Genomic DNA, 18,832 nt, shown 5'->3' on the forward strand with positions numbered 1-18,832 from the left:
CTAGGACAGTGATGTTCGTGGCATGCTTGTGAGGTGATGGCAAACTATGCGATTAAACCTTGATTTAGGTTATTAAATGTCATTCACATGAGATTTCTTAACCAATGCATCGCTATATATTCTTGACTAATACTCTATGATTTATTTTATGCTTTTAGTTAATTAGTAGAAAGTGTCGTCTCTTGTTTATAGTTAAGTAATTAGTTGCCAGATTTAATAGAGGGTTGATAAGAATACATTTATTTTATCGGTAGTTGGCAGTTCACTTCTTTTAGTTTAGATCGAGAATCATAATTAGTAAAAAAATTGATCGTTGGTCAATATTTAATTACAAAAGATGGTCATGAGAAGAGGAAGGAGATTGCTTACGGAGATAGAGGCTATAATCGGTTATTTGACATAATTGACACTAATTTTTTTTAATATTTCCTTTCTGACACCGTTTGATCAATATTTCCCGAAATAGCACCCTTTCTGCTAAGTTGGCAAAGGCGCGTCCCCGGGGACGCGCTTTACCCGTGTTTTCGCTGAGTTGGATGCCACGTGTAGAAGGCGCATCCCCAGGGACGCGCCTTTCGCCAGCTCGACTGCCACGTATTTTGTTTAATAATAAATATTTTATTTTTATTATTATTATTATAAATTAATAATATATTATGTAAAATGTTTCGATTATAATGTAAGAATTATAAAATGTATTTTGTTAATGTGTGTTAAAGGTGGAGTGAATTATCTACATTAATATCAAATATATTTAATATATTTATTTAATATAATAATTAATATTATTAGTTATAATTTTTTTAAAATATAATAATAATTCCACCTTCTAAGCAAAGAAAAATATTAAATTAAACAAATTAAAAGTTATTAAAAAATTTATGTATACAATGACACATTTCATGTTCTGATTGGAGGATTAAATTTATTAAATTAAATTTTTAATAAGACTAATTTTATAAAATATGTAAGTCTTGAAGATTAAATATGTAATTATACTAATTTATTAACTTATGCATCAATATTTTCGTTAAATATTGATATGAGATGACTAGATTGATAACATTTAAATAATTAACTGATAAAATTAATTGATCGATAATCAAAATAAAAAATAATAATATAACCATATGTGTAATATTATAATTTCATACATTTTTCCTATAACTACAATAAAGTCAAAACTGGTTTTCATATATTGTTATATCATATTAATGTAGATAATTCACTCCACCTTTAACACACATTAACTAAATACATTTGATAATTCTTACATTATAATCGAAACATTTTACATAATATATTATTAATTTATAATAATAATAAAAATAAACTATTTATTATTAAACAAAATACGTGGCAGTCGAGCTGGCGAAAGGCGCGTCCCCGGGGACGTGCCTTCCACACGTGGCATCCAACTCAGCGAAAATACGGGTAAAGCGCGTCCCCGGGGACACGCCTTTGCCAACTCAGCTGAAAGGGTGCTACTTCGGGAAATATTGATCAAACGGTGTCAGAAAGAAAATATTAAAGAAAAGGGGGTGTCAGTTATGTCAAATCCCCGCTATAATCCCCTTCTCAGTTATAGTTTATGGGTATTTATAGTACTTATAATTAGTGGTGTCAGGCATAACATCATTATAATTATTTGTAGGTCAACAAACAAAATAAATTTGATTGTTGGACCTTACATTTTGTTTTGATAGATTATATGTGGATGTCATATATTTTACCTTATAATTGATTTGAAAGTCAAAACACTCTTGAACTCGGAGATTATATTTCTTTAAATCTGTGGTCAGTGAAAAAGTATGTCCGAAAATCTTAACGGACGGAAAACTGAAAATTTTCATAAATCAATTTTTAGAAGTATAACCCTTAATTATTCTAGTTAATTAGTTGAATCATGTAGTATTTAGAATTAATTCTCTTCTCTCTCATTGGTTTGATCTTCAAAATATATTTTTGGATAAAATTATTTTATTACAATTAATTATTTTACAATGATCTCGTATACTTGCAAATAATTTGAACCATATCGTATTTTTACAAATTTACTGCTGGTTGCATAGGGTTAAGTTAAAAAAAAGGAGACAATAAGAGACAGGTTTGAAAGTAATAGTAAATGATAATGAAGCAGAATATCAAAACCTATAACGGATAAGAATGATTAAAGAACAAAGATTGACCTATTTAGAATAAACATTTAATTTTTTTTATAATCATCGATATCTGATCTATTAATCGATTAATTTAGATTGAGTATTACATAGGAGAAATTGATCTTCCAAACCCAATTTATTTAATTCGCAAATATCAATATTCAAACTCCAACCTTATTTAAAGAATTTATTTACCTCATTCTACTAGACCCATAATTAGAACATTTAATTACTCTTTAAAATTAAGAGATTTGGAACATAACTGTTGAGTTTATTAGGCTTAATGATGATAGATAAATGTAGCAAAAATTTGAATTCATCATTATCTATCCAGCGTCAAACCCCACCCTTTATATATATATATGTAAGCCTATTCCTATATGTAAGAATAAGAAATAGTTTAGAAATTAAAATTAATTTTAGTTGTGCATTTTAAATAGCTCGGCCGCCCGGAACAGCCACCCATGTTGCTCTCTCTTTCTAAACTTGTCTCTCTCTCTAAATATATATATATGCAAAAAACCAATAACAGTACCCTCCATTTCAAATGAAACATCATCTCTTCTTCTTCTTGATTGATCAAAAACAAATAAAGATTTTGATCTTCTTTCTCGAGGCGAACAACCCTAGAAATGAGTAGCTTTGAAGAGTCTTTAAGAACTCTCTCTCTCGACTACCTTAATCTACTTATTAATGGTCAAGCTTTCTCCGATGTGACTTTCAGTGTGGAGGGTCGTTTAGTTCATGCCCACAGGTGTATTTTAGCTGCACGGAGTCTCTTCTTTAGGAAATTCTTCTGTGGACCCGATCCTCCATCTGGGTTAGACCCGGTTGGTTCGAGGATGGGTTCGGGAGGCTCACCGGCGTCGTCAGCGGGGTCTCGTCCCGGTGTTATACCGGTGAACTCGGTGGGGTATGAAGTGTTCTTGCTGCTGTTACAGTTCCTGTACAGTGGTCAAGTCTCTATTGTGCCTCAAAAGCATGAGCCGAGGCCTAATTGTAGTGAGAGAGCGTGTTGGCATACAAATTGTACCTCCGCCGTTGATCTCGCTCTCGACACTCTCGCCGCCGCTAGATACTTTGGTGTTGAACAGCTTGCATTGCTTACTCAGGTTTCACTTTCCCCTTCCCCTTCCCCTTCCCTTTGTTCGTCATCAAATCATCATCATCAGAGCCCATGAACTTCTCTTTTTTTCTTCTTTCTCTTTCTCTGTGTCTGCTGTTGTCTGCTGTCTGGTTCTTGATTCTTGTGTCTGTGGAGTCTTGTTACTCTGTGTTTTGTGTTTTTGTGTACTCAAAACAAAAACTAGGCCTGGTTTTTGGGAAGTGTAATTTAATCTTTTTCCCCCTTTTATTAATATGACATGAACTTCATCATAAGTCATAAAACTTGGTTTCTTTTCTTTTAACTGGTTCTAGAAATTTCCTTCCATGGAAAGGTAGTTGGATTGGATCATTTAGGCACTTTCCCTTTCTGCTACACAAAATCTAAGTATTTTTTCCAGAAATTTTCAGCTACAGCACCTGATTCAACCATTAATTGCTTTACTGTGTTTCTTCATCCATCATCTTGACTTCTTCTCCTCATTCTTAAAGACTACTGTTGATGTTGGAAAGATTCACTATTTACTTTTGAGAAGAAAAAATGGTATTCGTATTCAATAGCCCAAAATGATAAAAAGGGTTTATCTTGATTTTATGTACAACCTTATTTTTCTGTTTTACTTGAATTGGGCTTCTTCCAGTAAAATGTTACACACCAAAGGGTTTCTAAATTTAGATCTTCATCATCTCTTGTAATGACTTCCACTGTAAGCACACACAATCTTTCCCAAACATTCACTTTCCCCATTTGGGTTTAATTTTCCATATGTAAACACACACAATCTTTCCCCATTCTTACCTCCCTTACCCCTATTACATATATATGAGAATAAAGTCCAGTTAATTTTTTTTCAAAAAGAAAAATAAAAAAAACCCATTAACTATATATGGTTTTTTGCATAAACCACCCGTTGTTTTCTATCTTCGACCAAAGCATCTTTATCATTTCCATTTACCAAAGCTGACGCCTTTGTTCTCTTTATTTTGCAGAAACAATTGGCCAGTATGGTGGAGAAGGCATCCATTGAAGATGTTATGAAAGTATTAATAGCTTCGAGAAAGCAAGACATGCACCAGCTTTGGACTACTTGTTCCCACCTAGTGGCTAAATCAGGCTTACCACCAGAAGTTCTCGCCAAGCATCTGCCTATCGACGTGGTGGCCAAAATTGAAGAGCTGCGTCTCAAGTCATCGCTAGCGAGACGGTCGTTGATCCCTCATCATCATCACCACCACCACCATGAGCTGTCCGCAGTGGCTGATCTAGAGGACCAGAAGATTGGAAGGATGAGAAGGGCATTGGACTCGTCGGATGTGGAACTAGTCAAGCTTATGGTAATGGGAGAAGGTCTGAATCTTAATGAAGCACTGGCTTTACACTATGCTGTCGAGAATTGCAGCCGGGAAGTAGTCAAGACCTTGTTAGAGCTCGGTGCAGCCGACGTTAACCACCCGGCCGGACCTGCAGGCAAAACCCCACTTCACATTGCGGCGGAAATGGTATCACCGGATATGGTTGCGGTGCTTCTAGACCACCACGCGGATCCTAACGTAAGAACCGTGGATGGGGTGACTCCTTTAGACATCCTTCGAACTTTAACTTCGGATTTCTTGTTCAAAGGTGCGGTCCCAGGGCTAACTCACATTGAACCGAATAAGCTTAGGCTATGTCTGGAGCTCGTTCAGTCAGCAGCCATGGTTATATCGCGTGAAGAAGGGAGCGGAAACTCACCAACTTCAACTGCGATTTACCTACCCATGAACGATGAACACAACAGCAGCAGCAGTGGAAACCTGAATTTGGATTCGAGGATGGTTTATCTGAATCTGGGTGCTACAGGTTCAACACGAATGGGATCGAGAATGGAGGGTGACGATGATAGCAGCCACAACAGTCAAAGAGAAGCCATGAACCGACATGACCCATCAATGTACCATCACTCTCATGACTTCTAGCTCCAACACTTTCTCTCTCTCTTTCTATCTCTACATATATTATATATATAAAAAAACAAATGGATGATGAAAGGCAAAATAGTTCATGAAAACTCATTCATGAGGGATTATTATATTTGTCAGTCCTTTGATTTCAATCACTAGTATTTTTTTCTCTGATGGATATGAAAGTGCATTTTCATGGAGATGGCATGGGGATTTATTTTATTTTTCTCTCATGGATTAGGATGAGACAAGGAGAATCAGAGATTTGCTCTGTGGTGTTGTGGAGGGAGAAACGCAGGTCAATCTGTCAACTCCTCTGTATTCCTTCATAGTATCAAAAATACCTTGCCCTATTTTCACTGTTACCCTTTTCTTTTTCTTGTCCCCCCCACACCCACCTCTTTCAATTCTATGCTTGCATGTATGTCTGTATGTATATACATATACAAACCCATAAACGATGAAATTATTATTAACTTGATATAAGATAGGATAAACTATATATCTAGTCAGTAAACTATTCTTGCCGTTTGTTTTGGATATTCTTATTATGTTTTGATTATTCATTGTTAAAAAATAAACTGTAATGTTAATTGTTAAAAAAATAAACTATAATGTTAGTATGTCATCATGAGTTAATATTATATTATCATTAATTTTTTTAATAAATAATTAAATGATTAAAATATAATCATATGAATGATTAGATGACTAAATACAATAAATTTATGTTATAAAATATGGAAGGGTTTTGGTGGTAGGGGGTTTTCTTGGGCTTTATTAGGCTACATGGAATACCATCACATTTTTATATTGAAAGAAATGAGCTGTCTTTCTTTCTTTTCTTCATTTCAACGGGGTTTTGTTTTTGGAGAAGCTTAATTGGCTATATAGGTAGTTGTCTAATTATTTATGTAAGCAATGGACAAAATTGATTGGTTGATTGTCTTGTATGAATGCAACAATTGAGTGTGAACACACAGGACAGCTTAATAATATTATTGGCATTATCTAAATCTGGATTCCCTCCTTGTAATCCTCCTTTTTGCCCCCCTTGTCATTTCTGGCCTCCCAAAATTTTACAGCTAAACCCTTCATTTCTTAATACTATTTCTCTTGTCTCAACCTTCAATTTCTCCATATATAAATATATTTATTCTTGTAGATGCATTTTCGCTCATAAATGGAAAAATTATTATGGGTGATTATAATGTAGTATATGTTTATGATATTTCTTAATTATTGACAATGTACACATGTTTGAATCTAGAACATCAGGAGAGAATAACACTTTTTTAAACCATTGAAGCGACTCAATAAATTTAATGGGAAAATTATTATGGGTGATTATAATGTAGTATATATTTATGATCTTTCTTAATTATTGACAATGTACACATGTTTGAATCTAGAACATCAAGAGAGAATAACACTTTTTTTAACCATTGAAGCGACTCAATAAATTTAATGGGAAAATTATTCTCTATTTGCAAAAATGTGCAGATGCATATATTCTAATTGTCGTAAATCCAGCTGCATATCATCATAGTTTATTATTATGAATTTATGGTATCTGATTGTCCTAAACATTATTGCCAACATTTATCCTTTATATTCCGTTGTGACATTCTGACTTTAATTTAATATCTTTAATGATGCTTGGTTATGAAACAAGTTTGTTTGTTTTAACAAATAATTGTGTTGTTAGGCTCTTTATAGTCGCTAACCAAACCGAAAATCGGTGTTAAGTAATGAATTTTCAAGAGTCTGAGATTGATTCAAATGAAAGTGTGCTTAGAAATTATTATAAAGTCAATAAAACAAAAGGTCAAAGTCCAAAGTTGATCAAATAATATCCGAAGGCAATGGACCAATGTCTAAATTTTAATAAACAATCCCTAAAAGTATAACATATGAACTAATCAAGCGGTTTCAGTGGTTAAAGAGAGTGTTGTTATTCCTAGAAATCCTAGATTTAAGCAGTTGTGTCTGCAGGATATGTGTGAATTGATAATGACTAAGAAAGATTATAAACAAATATTATATTATAACCACATCAGACTATTTAAACAAAATATATAACATATATGATGTTATATGAATTTGATAATATATTTTTGATGCAAATAGAGCTGCTAGTTTTATTAAAAGGAAAAAAAATTTAAAGTTACAGTGAAGTTCATAAACTAAACACAAGATCATAATATTTTCCTATAACTAATAACACAAAATAACTAGCCACTTGAGATCATAGAAGGATCATACAAAAAAAAATTAAAATCCATCCAAAAAACTCGAATAAAAGATAGATACAAACAAATCTGATTGCATCCGCAAACGAACCACAACATGGGATTAATCTATTGAAAAACCACCGTCAATCGTAAATCAGAATCGAGCGTCATAAGAAAACTATCTATGAATGCAAACAGTGTATCTAAGTCCAATCTGAGAGTCCAAAGCATGGGAGATTAACGGAATAATAAAGAAGTGACATCTTGATCAGTCGTGGCGACGTCAAATCTAACCCTGAAAAAATAAACAAAAAAATGACCAAACAACCGATAAAGTAAATAAAAGCATGCCAAAAGACAGATGAAAGCGTACATAGAGGTAAAAAAAACGTGTCATAAAGACAGTGTTATTAAAAAATAAAAACAATAAATAAATAAATAAAGATACAATATAAAAATATAAGAAAATTAAGTAATACATGTGATCGACAACCAACACTAAGATTAGTCCTACTGCCTAGCAAGTGAAGAAGAAAGAAGGGCAAGCGACGAGAAAAGAAGAAAAAGAGAATAGGGTTTTTAGAATATTTATTTAACAAATATACTAATTTTAACGTGTTTTAATTTTAAGTTAAGAACTCTAAATTAATATTAATCTTTGTATGTTCCAAGAGCTTCTTCTATTCATTGTAGTAACATAATCTTAAAAACACATGTTCAGAATTGAAATAGTCGAATCTCATAAGGATGTCGAATCCCCTTCAAAATTTTGCATGCATGTACGTTTTTCATTTGCATTAGTATGAAAAGGAAAAAAAAAGTACATGTAAATGTCCCCATAGCTTTATTTATGTTAAAGTTGATATTAAATGGTATATATGCATTAAAATTTAAACTTTTGAGATAGTATTTTTTTTTTAAAAAAAAGACATCATAATTTTTGAAAGATACGTATTTTAAATAACAAAATGAATATAAAAGATATTATTTATTAGTTTATAGTGATTAGAAGATAGAATCTGTTCAGAATCTTTTTTAACCATTGACATGTACACACTATAGATACAATTGTTCAAACCTGAATCTTCTAAAAAGAACAACACTTACTTTTAGCACTGATGTCACTCAAATGGATTCAACATAAAAGACATTCTAATTCTGAATAAAAGAAAAGAATTTTTAAACAATTTCATAAGGATAATATATGAGTTATACAGAAGTAGTCAAGTAGATTCCTTTCACATAAAATCTACCTAAACTTTTATGTGTCAAGCAAAATATGAACAATTAAAGTATGGAAATTGAAAATGGTGGAGACCAGCTTCTCAGTATTATTGTATGTTTCCCTAAATGGATGATTCATTTTTGCAATGAAAAAGTTCTATTTACTTGTCTATCCTTCATTGGGAAATAAGGGGGAAAAGAGACCATAAATTAATCACTTTATTGCAATAGCATTTGGTACTAATAAAATCCCAATGTTCTCATGCCTTGTTATCTTATTTCACTTAATTCCAAGAGCAACATAAATTTTTTTTGACCATTTTCTCCCCCCATGAACTATAATATCAAAAAAATAGTAAAACGTAAGATTTTCGCGAGTCATTTTTATAAATAGACTTTTGTAGTTTTTTATTCAAATTAATCAATCAATAAATAGAATATCAATAATTAATATATATATATATATATATATTTAAATAAAATTATCCATTTATAAAAGGACATCAAGCATCATTTAAAAGTAAAAAAGAAAAGCTAAAAGCGATGATGTTTCAAGTAGCTAGGAAACATCATAACCAATTATAACTTTCCAATTTTAGCTCTCTTCAAATCTTTCTTCTTCAGTGCTTTCCTAAAAATAAACATAAAAAAAAGGATTTATAGCTTGCATCCATTACATCTAAACAATCTTTATAAACACACACACATATATATTAATGGTTGAAGTTCCCACTAAACATCCCAACTGTTTTGCTAATCATGAAAGATCTCATTTCTTTTGAATACGTTATGAAATCCATATTATTCTATATTTATTTACATAATGATTTTAGCCCTATGCCTCTCGCCTATAAGACATCCATAAAGGGCATCAAAAGAATACAACTTTTAAGCCTCAAAGTTCCCACCATACTTAAATGGGTTTGATGAAAATAATTAGGTCTAAAAAGATAAGTTTATATTTAAAAAAATAAATAAATTTGTTTAAAATACGAGTTTAGCTCGAGTTTTAGTAGTCAAGGTCTAATCTTGATCCAGTCTAGCTTATTTTTAAAATTTATAATATATATTCGTTTATTATTTAATTTGTACTATATGAAAATTAAATATATAATTTAATATAAACATGAACAAGTATTTTAATATAAATATTAATAAATATGTGAAGTTAGTAATTTGATTATATTTACAAAAAATAAAATATATAAAAAATACTAAATATTCTTCCTGATAAAAAAAAGTATAATACATAAAAAACATATATTTATGGAAAAATATGTAATATTAGTATCTTTAAATTTTTATGTCGAAATTTAATTGACGGACGTTAAATTTAATAAAATCTTCCTTTAAAAAATAATAAAATCTTGAGATACAATTATATATTAATTAATTTAATTTATTGAATCAACTCCTACATCAAATCAATTCAATTTAAAGCTTAAAACAAAGAATTAAATAATTATGTGTAATTTTTTTTAAAAAAATTTGGATGAGGGAAAAAGAAAGGGTCCTTAAAGGGCAATTTTCCTAGAAGGGGGATAGTGGAAGATGATCACTCAACATTTGCATATCAATCTGGGATTCTGGAGGCTCCATGCTAAATGGATATAAGTAAATGAATCATAATCCACCATTTCTCTCCTAAGTTACCAACCGAAATGAAGAAAATGGGGATACCATCATTTTTTCATTTTTCTTCTTCCTTCTTCATCAACACCGAAATTAAAGGATTTAAGAGAGAAAGTGTTGGAGGATTTTTAATTAACTCAACAAATGAAACAAGACTTTTCATCTATTCATTAGTTCTTCAAACAAATAAGATAATATTTAAGGGAAGCTAGAAGATTGGTTTCAATGAAAAGGTGATGAATTCAAGTTTTGTTTATAACGATCTTAGTAAATTTGAGAATTTTGATTCGAGGTAACCCATGATTATTTGTGAAGTATGAACCATGAAGTGTAATGATAACTAAATGATTGGTTTTGATATGAACATATCAATAAAGTGATCTAAGTGAATAATAATAGGATGAAATGAAATGCTTTGCAAAGTAATCTACTTAAATGAATATGCTTTGCAAAGAGCTGGAATTCAATCCCATATTTTCAAGGCTATAAAATCTTCCCCAACCAAGATTGCCATCAATGTCCCTAGATGACAACCGGTCTTGTTGTGGCTCAATTATGAATCTAGTGTGTTTGAAAGCATTAGCTACCACTACCACAAGGTGAGTACAAAATCTTTTGAACTTTAGATTCAAAATTATATTCCCAATATCAAGCAAGCTTTATTTGCATACCTGGTTTTGACCATCATAAAAGTGTGGATCGTTGAAGGAAAACATAGTTTGCAATATTCCTTCAACAGAACTCAATCAATCTATACTTTTAAGCAATCACACAGGGAATAGTTTCTAATGTTCAAGCTCATGGTGAAAATGGAACAAGAAGAGTATAGGCCAGTTCTGCTCAAGTATCATCTCTGTACCCTGTTCTGGGATCTTTTCTGTTCTTTTCCTGCAACAAAAGTCAGGAAGCAAGCTCAAAAAGAAGAATACCAGCTTTTCATGCTTAAAGTTTATCATCTTTCAAACAGTCTCACTCGTCATTCCCATACCATATATGTTACAATACCATCAAATACAAATGTATCATTGTCAATCTGTAATGTTTATTGAAACTGCTTGGAAACAGAAATTTAGCAGTACCCTTTCACAACCATATTATATCTCATCCTCCTCAAAGGGATCTCGTTCAGGATAGTCACCAACCTGAAAATGGAAGTGCCATTCTAAGTTTCAAATCAATAGAAGCCGAAACACAGGTAAAGGACAGGAGACCCCAAATGTTTTACTGACAGAATACAACTCTTGGACTTGAGATGCGAAAATCGATTAAGCTGCCTACTAAACATATATGCAAAATCTTTTATATAATGAATAAGAAAAATTAGACAAAAACTGAGAGTCCATCAGCAGTAGATAATTTAACAGAGAAGTCTTGCACAAATCTTTTGAACACAAATGAATGAAACTCACTAATTTTCCCTTATCGTTAGTCACTTCATAGATTGGCAAAAAAGGCACAGCATCACTAGGGTAGGACTTATATCCAAATCTGCAAAGTACTAATGTCTTCAACATTTATCCCATCTTTTAAAATTCTTATCCCTTCCTATATCCTATCCAATACCATAAATCAATTAGCAGTCAACAATAAATTTCCTTTTCTATTTTAATTATGCTACAAATAATAATTAGAAGAAAACACGGGATAAAACAAACCATGTTATAAGGTAAGTAACTATGGACAATGAAAAAGTGTAGTGAACACTCTTTCTTAAAGTCTGGACAACTCCATCATGGATGCATATGTATTAGAAGCTCTTCGAATAAAGGTCCACAAGTAGAACAAGGAAAAAGTAAGATGCCAGTGAGTACGAAGCTTGTCTAGGGTTGAGCTTTAAAGGAGAGCTCTTGTAATTTATTAATTCATTGGAGTGGAATGCTCCATAAAAGGACTATCAACCTAAAACTATTTGAACTTGAAAATGCCACAAAGAAACCCCAGAATGCTTAAACCACTTATCATATTTGCATACAAACCTTTACTTTGTCAGGCCTAACCATTGCACCACAAAGTGGAGGGCATTGAAAATACCGAGTTCCTTTCACCCTGCAATATGACAAACAGATTTTGTAACAAATAAAGCACTAAAAAGTACGAACAAAAAAGTATTAACTCAATGCGGTTCAAGCATTAAGCATCCAAAAAATAAGGCTGTAAGTCATATGACAAACAGAATTAATACCACGATATCTGGTTCAAGCATGAACAAAAAATAACAGGCAGCTGACAACATGCATATCAACATGACATGAGGCTATAAGTCATAATGTTGAGGTAAACAAGGAGTGCTACACCAAGCAATAACAATCTTGAGAATGACGTACTGAATATAGATCCTTTATACTATGTTATGTAACCACGACAAAAAAGTATTAACTCAATCCAAAATTTTCCCATTTCCTATCATTGATTGTCCACCACTAAACTCAATAAAATCATTTCCTTTCATTTAGATAAAAATGCCTCCAAATAAGATAGAATATTTAATATGCATCTGACAAGGATAACCAATTTAATGCATCTGCATTAAGAAAAAGGAACAGAAATAACCTTCAACTTGAATAAATTAGATACCACTCTTTTAAAAAGACATAATTGACAACAAAAAAAATCTATCCTTAAAGGAGTTTCTATCACATATATATATATATATATATAGTGACAACATCAGGGAAAATAAAGATACAAAGTTTACATACGTGCCATCATGTTTTCCTAGTGGTTCATCATATTGAATTCCAATCCAAAATCCTGGTCCTAATGCTTCTGCTCGACCCACGTATTTGACAACTCCTCTTTTCTCCCCTGGGTCAACTTCACACCTGTCTCCTACCTGATTTGAAACAACGAGGATATTCTTGGCGAAAATCTATGATACATAAGTTGAAGCAAGATGCAAAACAGCCAAGGAGATATTCACTATATTGAGAAACAGAGGAAAAATACCAAGGATGTCTTTAACTCCAGAAAAATAGTATGTGAAACATATTCTAGAAGTGATATAACAACACTACATTCAGTCTTAGGCAAGCATTATAAAGCATAAAACACTGAATTAACTGATATTTATTTGTCATGGTAATATTTAATAATGGACCCTATCAATCAGTTTAAGACCCTCATTAGCTTCCCTTAAACATCTAGAAACAAAAACTACAGGTTTTAGTCATCATTACTTGGCACTTCAAAAAGAAAAAAATAGAAGCACAAATGAAACTGACAAATATCTGTTCTGTAAAGATGATGAAACCAGAAAATTTTAGCTACTACCGACTTTTTTTTTAATTTAATTTTTCTCGTCAGTATGAAACCATTGTCAAGACTCAAGTGAGCAGATACAGAAAAATTCCTTCTGGGACTATCAATGTCCAAAGGGAATAAATCAATAAATGATAAATGTATTACCTTGTTCCCTTCTCTTCATAAAAAAAGCACATACTGAAAATGGGCAATATGAGAATCCAACAAGATGAAAAGTGAAAATTGATAATTCACACCAACCTTGATATTTGCACAGAGGTCTTCCATGTAGTTGTCTGACATCTGTAAATGAGTTCATCAAGCATGACGAAGACAGAAATAGAAGCAATAAATACAAGATTGCACTTCGTAATAAGCAGCAAAAAACCTTGCTAGTGCCTACTTGCATATAAGATTAGATGATATTGTTTTTTTTATAGGAAGTTAAGGCCTCGTTAAAAACCCCCTTCATGATTAACGGAACACCAATTGGTGTTCCTTAATCAGCGGAAGGAGCAAAAAAGTGCCTCATAATTCATTAATAAGTAAAAGATTACATAATGTTTAAAACAAAGAAGCCCCTTACAAAAACAACCCGAAACACACCAAAGAACACATCTTTCACTCAATTAAACAATATCCCAACCCAACAAACAATAACTACCCAATACCAGCCTTAGCTAAGCTATCAGCTTCTATGTTTGCCGTTCTGTCAACCCATCTGATAGCTCCTTCCAAAACTCTTATCATGGCAACAATATCTTTGACTAGATGAAGGAAAACACCAGGACAACTATCTAAATTCTTAACCCAATCCACAACAAGTTTACTATCAGATTCAACAATCCACCGATTCTTAAACCTCTGAAGAATATGCTCAAAGATAAGTACACCCTTCTTGATGGCAACAAGCTCCAGCAAAGTTGGAGGGCTTGGATCTGCAGATTCTTTAAAAGAACCCATAATCTTACCAGCCTCATCTCTTAGTAAACCATCCACACCGATCATTCGCCAATCATTGCAAACTGCTGCATCTACATTCAGTTTTAGAAAACCCTTTGGAGGAGGAATCCAGGACACAATTTTAGTAGCCAAATTTCTGGAAGAAGAACAGAAATCTGCAATAGATGGATCACTTATCAGGGAGTCTTTAGTAATATTAACCCCGTTGAACTTAGCTAAGAACCAAGAAGCAAGCCTTAGCCTAGCCATGAAAAATAACTCAATGTGATCCAAAGACCTTCCTTCAAGCACCACGTCATTCCTAAATTTCCAAATGGTCTAAAGCACTACCCCGGAATTAAGGACCAAATAGAAGAAGAAAACATCATGTCATTCCAAGCAAGTAAAAATCCTTGTGCATTTCCATGAAGGACCGAACTAATATTCCAAAAATTCAAAAACTTATTCCATAGGGACCATGCCACCTTGCAAGAGAAAAATAGATGAGGAATAGATTCAATCTCTCTTTTACACAAAGGACAAGAAACATCAACAATCCCCGAAACCCCTCTTTTTTGAAGCTCAAACTTAACTGCCAATTTCTGATGGGCAACTTGCCACATAAAAGTTTCTATTTTAGGAGGCACCAACCCCTTCCAAATACATTTCTCCCAGAAACTATCTTTTACCGATTCAACAAAACAAGTTTTCATACAAGAATTAACAGTAAAAATGCCTTCCCCATTCCCTCTCCAAAGCAGACCATCTCTTGACTCTTGGAATAGGCTGAAATTATGAATGATGATTAGAAAATTAGAAAACTGTTCTAACTCCCAATCACATAGGTTTCTTCTCAACTGGACATACCAAGACCACCCCGATGAATTGAACTCACCAAATTCCTTAATTGTCCCAAACTGATTCAATGAAAGAGCATATATCCTCGGGAAAACAGTCTTCAAAGGATGATCAAGAGCCCAAATATATACCCAGAACCTGATTCTCTCCCCATACAAACACAAACACACGTATATATCAAATAAGACACTTACTTTATTCCTAAATGCAGATGGATTTTGAGATGCCATCTGTTCCTTGAATTTCCTAAATGTACCTGAAACAGAAAAAAAAGCTCAAACCACTACAAATAGATAAATGCTAAATTAAATGGAAACAAAAGTAGAGGAAAACAATTTCAAGTCGATAACATTGCAGAATCAGTTTTTGCAGGTAACTGACTTACCAGAACGTTTACTGTATTCATCTTCAGAAATCGTATACTTTTCTACTAATGACGTATCTTCAAGCCACCCTCCCGAAGTTACCGACGAAGGATCAAGATCTATAATGTGTATTTGGAACCTTTTACAGCGAAAAGGAAGGAATCAAAATAAAATAATGTATATGTTCTAGAATAAATATCGATAAATTTAGAACTAACAATACAAATAAAAAGGGGAATTGGGAAAAACTAACCTATCTAGAGGAGAATAGAAACCAAGAGGTCTTGAATCATCACTCAAATCAAAAAGTTTGTTTTTACAATCATCATACAGTTCTAACCGCATTGAATTTACTGAAGTCCCACATTTCTTCCATAGCTTCTCTTTCACTGCTTCCACGCTCATCTTTATAACAAATTAATTTCTTTTTAATTTATTTATAAAAAAGGAAAAGAAAAGAAAGCTGAGGAATACATTAGAGTACAATAAATTGATGGAAATCAGAACCTGAAGGGAAAAGCGAATGTCGGCGGCGAAGCTTTTGAGGTTGGAGTGAGTGACTCGGAGCAGTACTGAGGCATCACCCCCAATTTGCAAACGCGACGCCATATGAAGTTTCCTAAAATTTTTGCTTGGTATAGTTTGAAGATGCAGATCTAGTTGTGTATGTAATCGTCTACACTAAGAAGCGAAAACAGAAGAAATTAACCGATTGTATTTGGAGTCGGTTCTCTTTCGCACCTTTGTTAACGGGAAAAGATGAAAAAAAGGAAGTTCCACTGACCTAGAGATTCAATGTTGATTTGCAAAAATATATGAGAGGAGCAGCGCACAGTCGAGACTCCACAGCACTATAGAACTGAGTTCCCAATCTGTTTTCAATTATCAAATGTAATAAAATTGATATATTGTAATATTAATAGCTTTAAAGTTTATTAACTAATATGAAAAAGGCTTATTGGTTCGAAGCACTCAATTTTTTTTAAGAAAATTGATTATTTTCGAAATTCGAAAGGTTGATGGTTCATTTATTTTTTTAAATAAAGTTATTTTTAATTTAAAATTTAAAAATATTCAAAAATAGATATAGAAATTAAATTATTGAAATATTATGAAAAATTAAGAGGAAACTACATCATTCAACTATTTATCACTCCTATTTTAGTCATTAAAATCTAAAAAAATTTAATTTAATTACTGAATTTTAAATTATTTTTATTATAATATTATATATTTTATTAATATTTTTAAAGATTAAAATGAAAAATAAAATTAAACCTCAAAATAAACCCTAAATATTAAAATCATACCACAAATATAAAACCAAACCCTAAATTCAAATTACAGCCCCAATAAAAGCCTTTGGATCAGGAGACGGATTAATCGGGCAATTGAGGGAGACAAAGGAGCATATTTGTTGACATTCATAATAAGAGGTGGGCAAATGAGGAGGTGCAGGAGCTTGTGATTGGAATGAAGTATCAGGAGAGACATGTAGACACCCATTTTTGTTTGGGTCGAAAAAAAATTTATTATTATTATTACCCAAGCACTAAACTTAAAAATCTACTAAATTCACCTATCCCATGTTTCATGCCTTCACCAATCTTTCCACCACTCCATGTTTTCTTCTATGTTTTATTCTTCCACTTATACTAATTATTTTCCTATGTTATATATATATATATATATATATATATATATATATATGTAATATGTGATAGAAGAAGGGGGAGGAGGCCATACGTGAGAGAGAGACAAGAAAATTGAAGGAAAAAAAATAAAAAATAAATAAAATGGTCTTGAATTATGTCAGAATTCTCGCCGGTGATCAATATTTCGAAATGTCAAAAGTTGGACGATATCAACACGAACAACATACTGAAAAATCAAGACGATCGGACGGTGGACGGTAGCAGATCGGAAAAAACAAATTCGGACAGTTTTTTGCCTCTGGCCGGCGATCGAGATATCCGATCAATATTCTGAACGGTCAAAAGTTGCGCGAGATCAACACGAACAACATACTGAAATTTCAGAACGATCGGACGGTGAACGATGGAAGATCAGAGAAAATACATCCGAACAATTATTTTTATATTTTTTCTGATTTTAACACTTTAATTATGTTATTTTATTTTAACCTTCTAGTTTCTATTAATACTATTTTAATCCTTTAATTTTCTATTTGTTCTATTTTTGTACTTCTTTTTCTTTTGTTATTTAATCCCTTAAGTTTCTGTTTTTATTTTACAGCTCGTTCTTAAAATTAATTCAATCTATAAATTTTAATTATTTCCAATTTAATTTTTAATTTGAATTTTCTTTTATTCCTTTTAGTTACTATTTTTTTTATTTTGATTTTAATACTAACTCTTTGTGTTTGTTTGTTTTATTTTCTTACTTTATTTATGATCTTTTCAGGATAATTTTATTCAATCAAAAGTAAGTAATTTGAATCGAATTTCTAAATTTTAATTTAAATTTCAATTTTCGCAATTAAGACAACCGACAAATTAAATGGTACCGAAAGGGCAGTTCAAGGGTGCTAATCATTCCTTAACTATAACCGTCTCCCGAACCCGACATATTTCTTGTAAAACACATATCATATAAGATGGTATCCGATCAAATAAAATTTTTACGAAAAAGAAATGATCGGTGGTGACTCCAATATTTTATTCCAAGTCGAAGCCAAATTCCGGGCCCACCCGAGAGGCGGTTGCGACAGCTTGGCGACTCCGCTGGGGACATGTAAGTGAGTCAGGTCAAAATTAATTTTCGGTTGTCTTTTTATGCGAAAATAATAAATTTTAATTTTAATTTATTTATTCGATTCCAATTATTTATCTTTGATTATTTTTCAAATAAATAGTTGTACTGATTTTTTTTCCAATGATTTCAGATCTTTAACCTTTTTCATCTAAGGCTCTATACCCGAGCTTCCGAACCCTTTTAAGTGGGGGTGAAAGCGACGTCTTCGTGATAATTTATTCTCCGTATGGGCCTAGCAAGTAACCTTCGGGATTCATATACCTTATGCTTTCGTGTGAATTTATTCTCCGTATGGGCATAAGGGAATGTATCCTCTCGAGTTTAACTTAGTCCACACAAGCTTGTAATGGGCTTA

General features: G+C 32.3%; 2 protein-coding genes across 3 annotated transcripts; one reads left to right on the forward strand and one right to left on the reverse strand.

Annotated features, from left to right (window-relative positions):
• Window positions 1–2,694: 2,694 nt before the first annotated feature.
• LOC120216747 (BTB/POZ domain and ankyrin repeat-containing protein NOOT2-like) lies at window positions 2,695–5,333 on the forward strand. Its single transcript, XM_039214094.1, has 2 exons — window positions 2,695–3,274; window positions 4,257–5,333. The coding sequence occupies exons 1-2, from the start codon at window positions 2,795–2,797 to the stop codon at window positions 5,220–5,222; spliced, it is 1,446 nt and encodes a 481-aa protein (XP_039070025.1). The 5' UTR covers window positions 2,695–2,794; the 3' UTR covers window positions 5,223–5,333.
• A 5,570-nt stretch (window positions 5,334–10,903) lies between these two features.
• Window positions 10,904–16,595, reverse strand: LOC120216757 (tubulin-folding cofactor B-like). 2 transcript variants are annotated; one of them, XM_039214101.1, is made up of 10 exons: window positions 16,487–16,595; window positions 16,210–16,321; window positions 15,956–16,107; window positions 15,723–15,841; window positions 15,532–15,593; window positions 13,799–13,840; window positions 12,997–13,130; window positions 12,274–12,343; window positions 11,377–11,439; window positions 10,904–11,185 (listed from the first exon to the last, which is right to left on the reverse strand). In XM_039214101.1, the coding sequence occupies exons 2-9, from the start codon at window positions 16,309–16,311 to the stop codon at window positions 11,392–11,394; spliced, it is 729 nt and encodes a 242-aa protein (XP_039070032.1). In that variant the 5' UTR covers window positions 16,312–16,321; window positions 16,487–16,595; the 3' UTR covers window positions 10,904–11,185; window positions 11,377–11,391. The 2 variants fall into 2 exon arrangements, with proteins under 2 accessions (XP_039070032.1, XP_039070029.1); XM_039214098.1 differs by having other exon boundaries at window positions 10,904–11,439.
• Between the last annotated feature and the right edge of the window lie 2,237 nt (window positions 16,596–18,832).

This window comes from Hibiscus syriacus, unplaced genomic scaffold (genome assembly GCF_006381635.1).
Source record: "Hibiscus syriacus cultivar Baekdansim isolate YM2019G1 unplaced genomic scaffold, ASM638163v2 tig00000765_pilon, whole genome shotgun sequence".
Lineage (NCBI taxonomy): Eukaryota > Viridiplantae > Streptophyta > Magnoliopsida > Malvales > Malvaceae > Hibiscus > Hibiscus syriacus.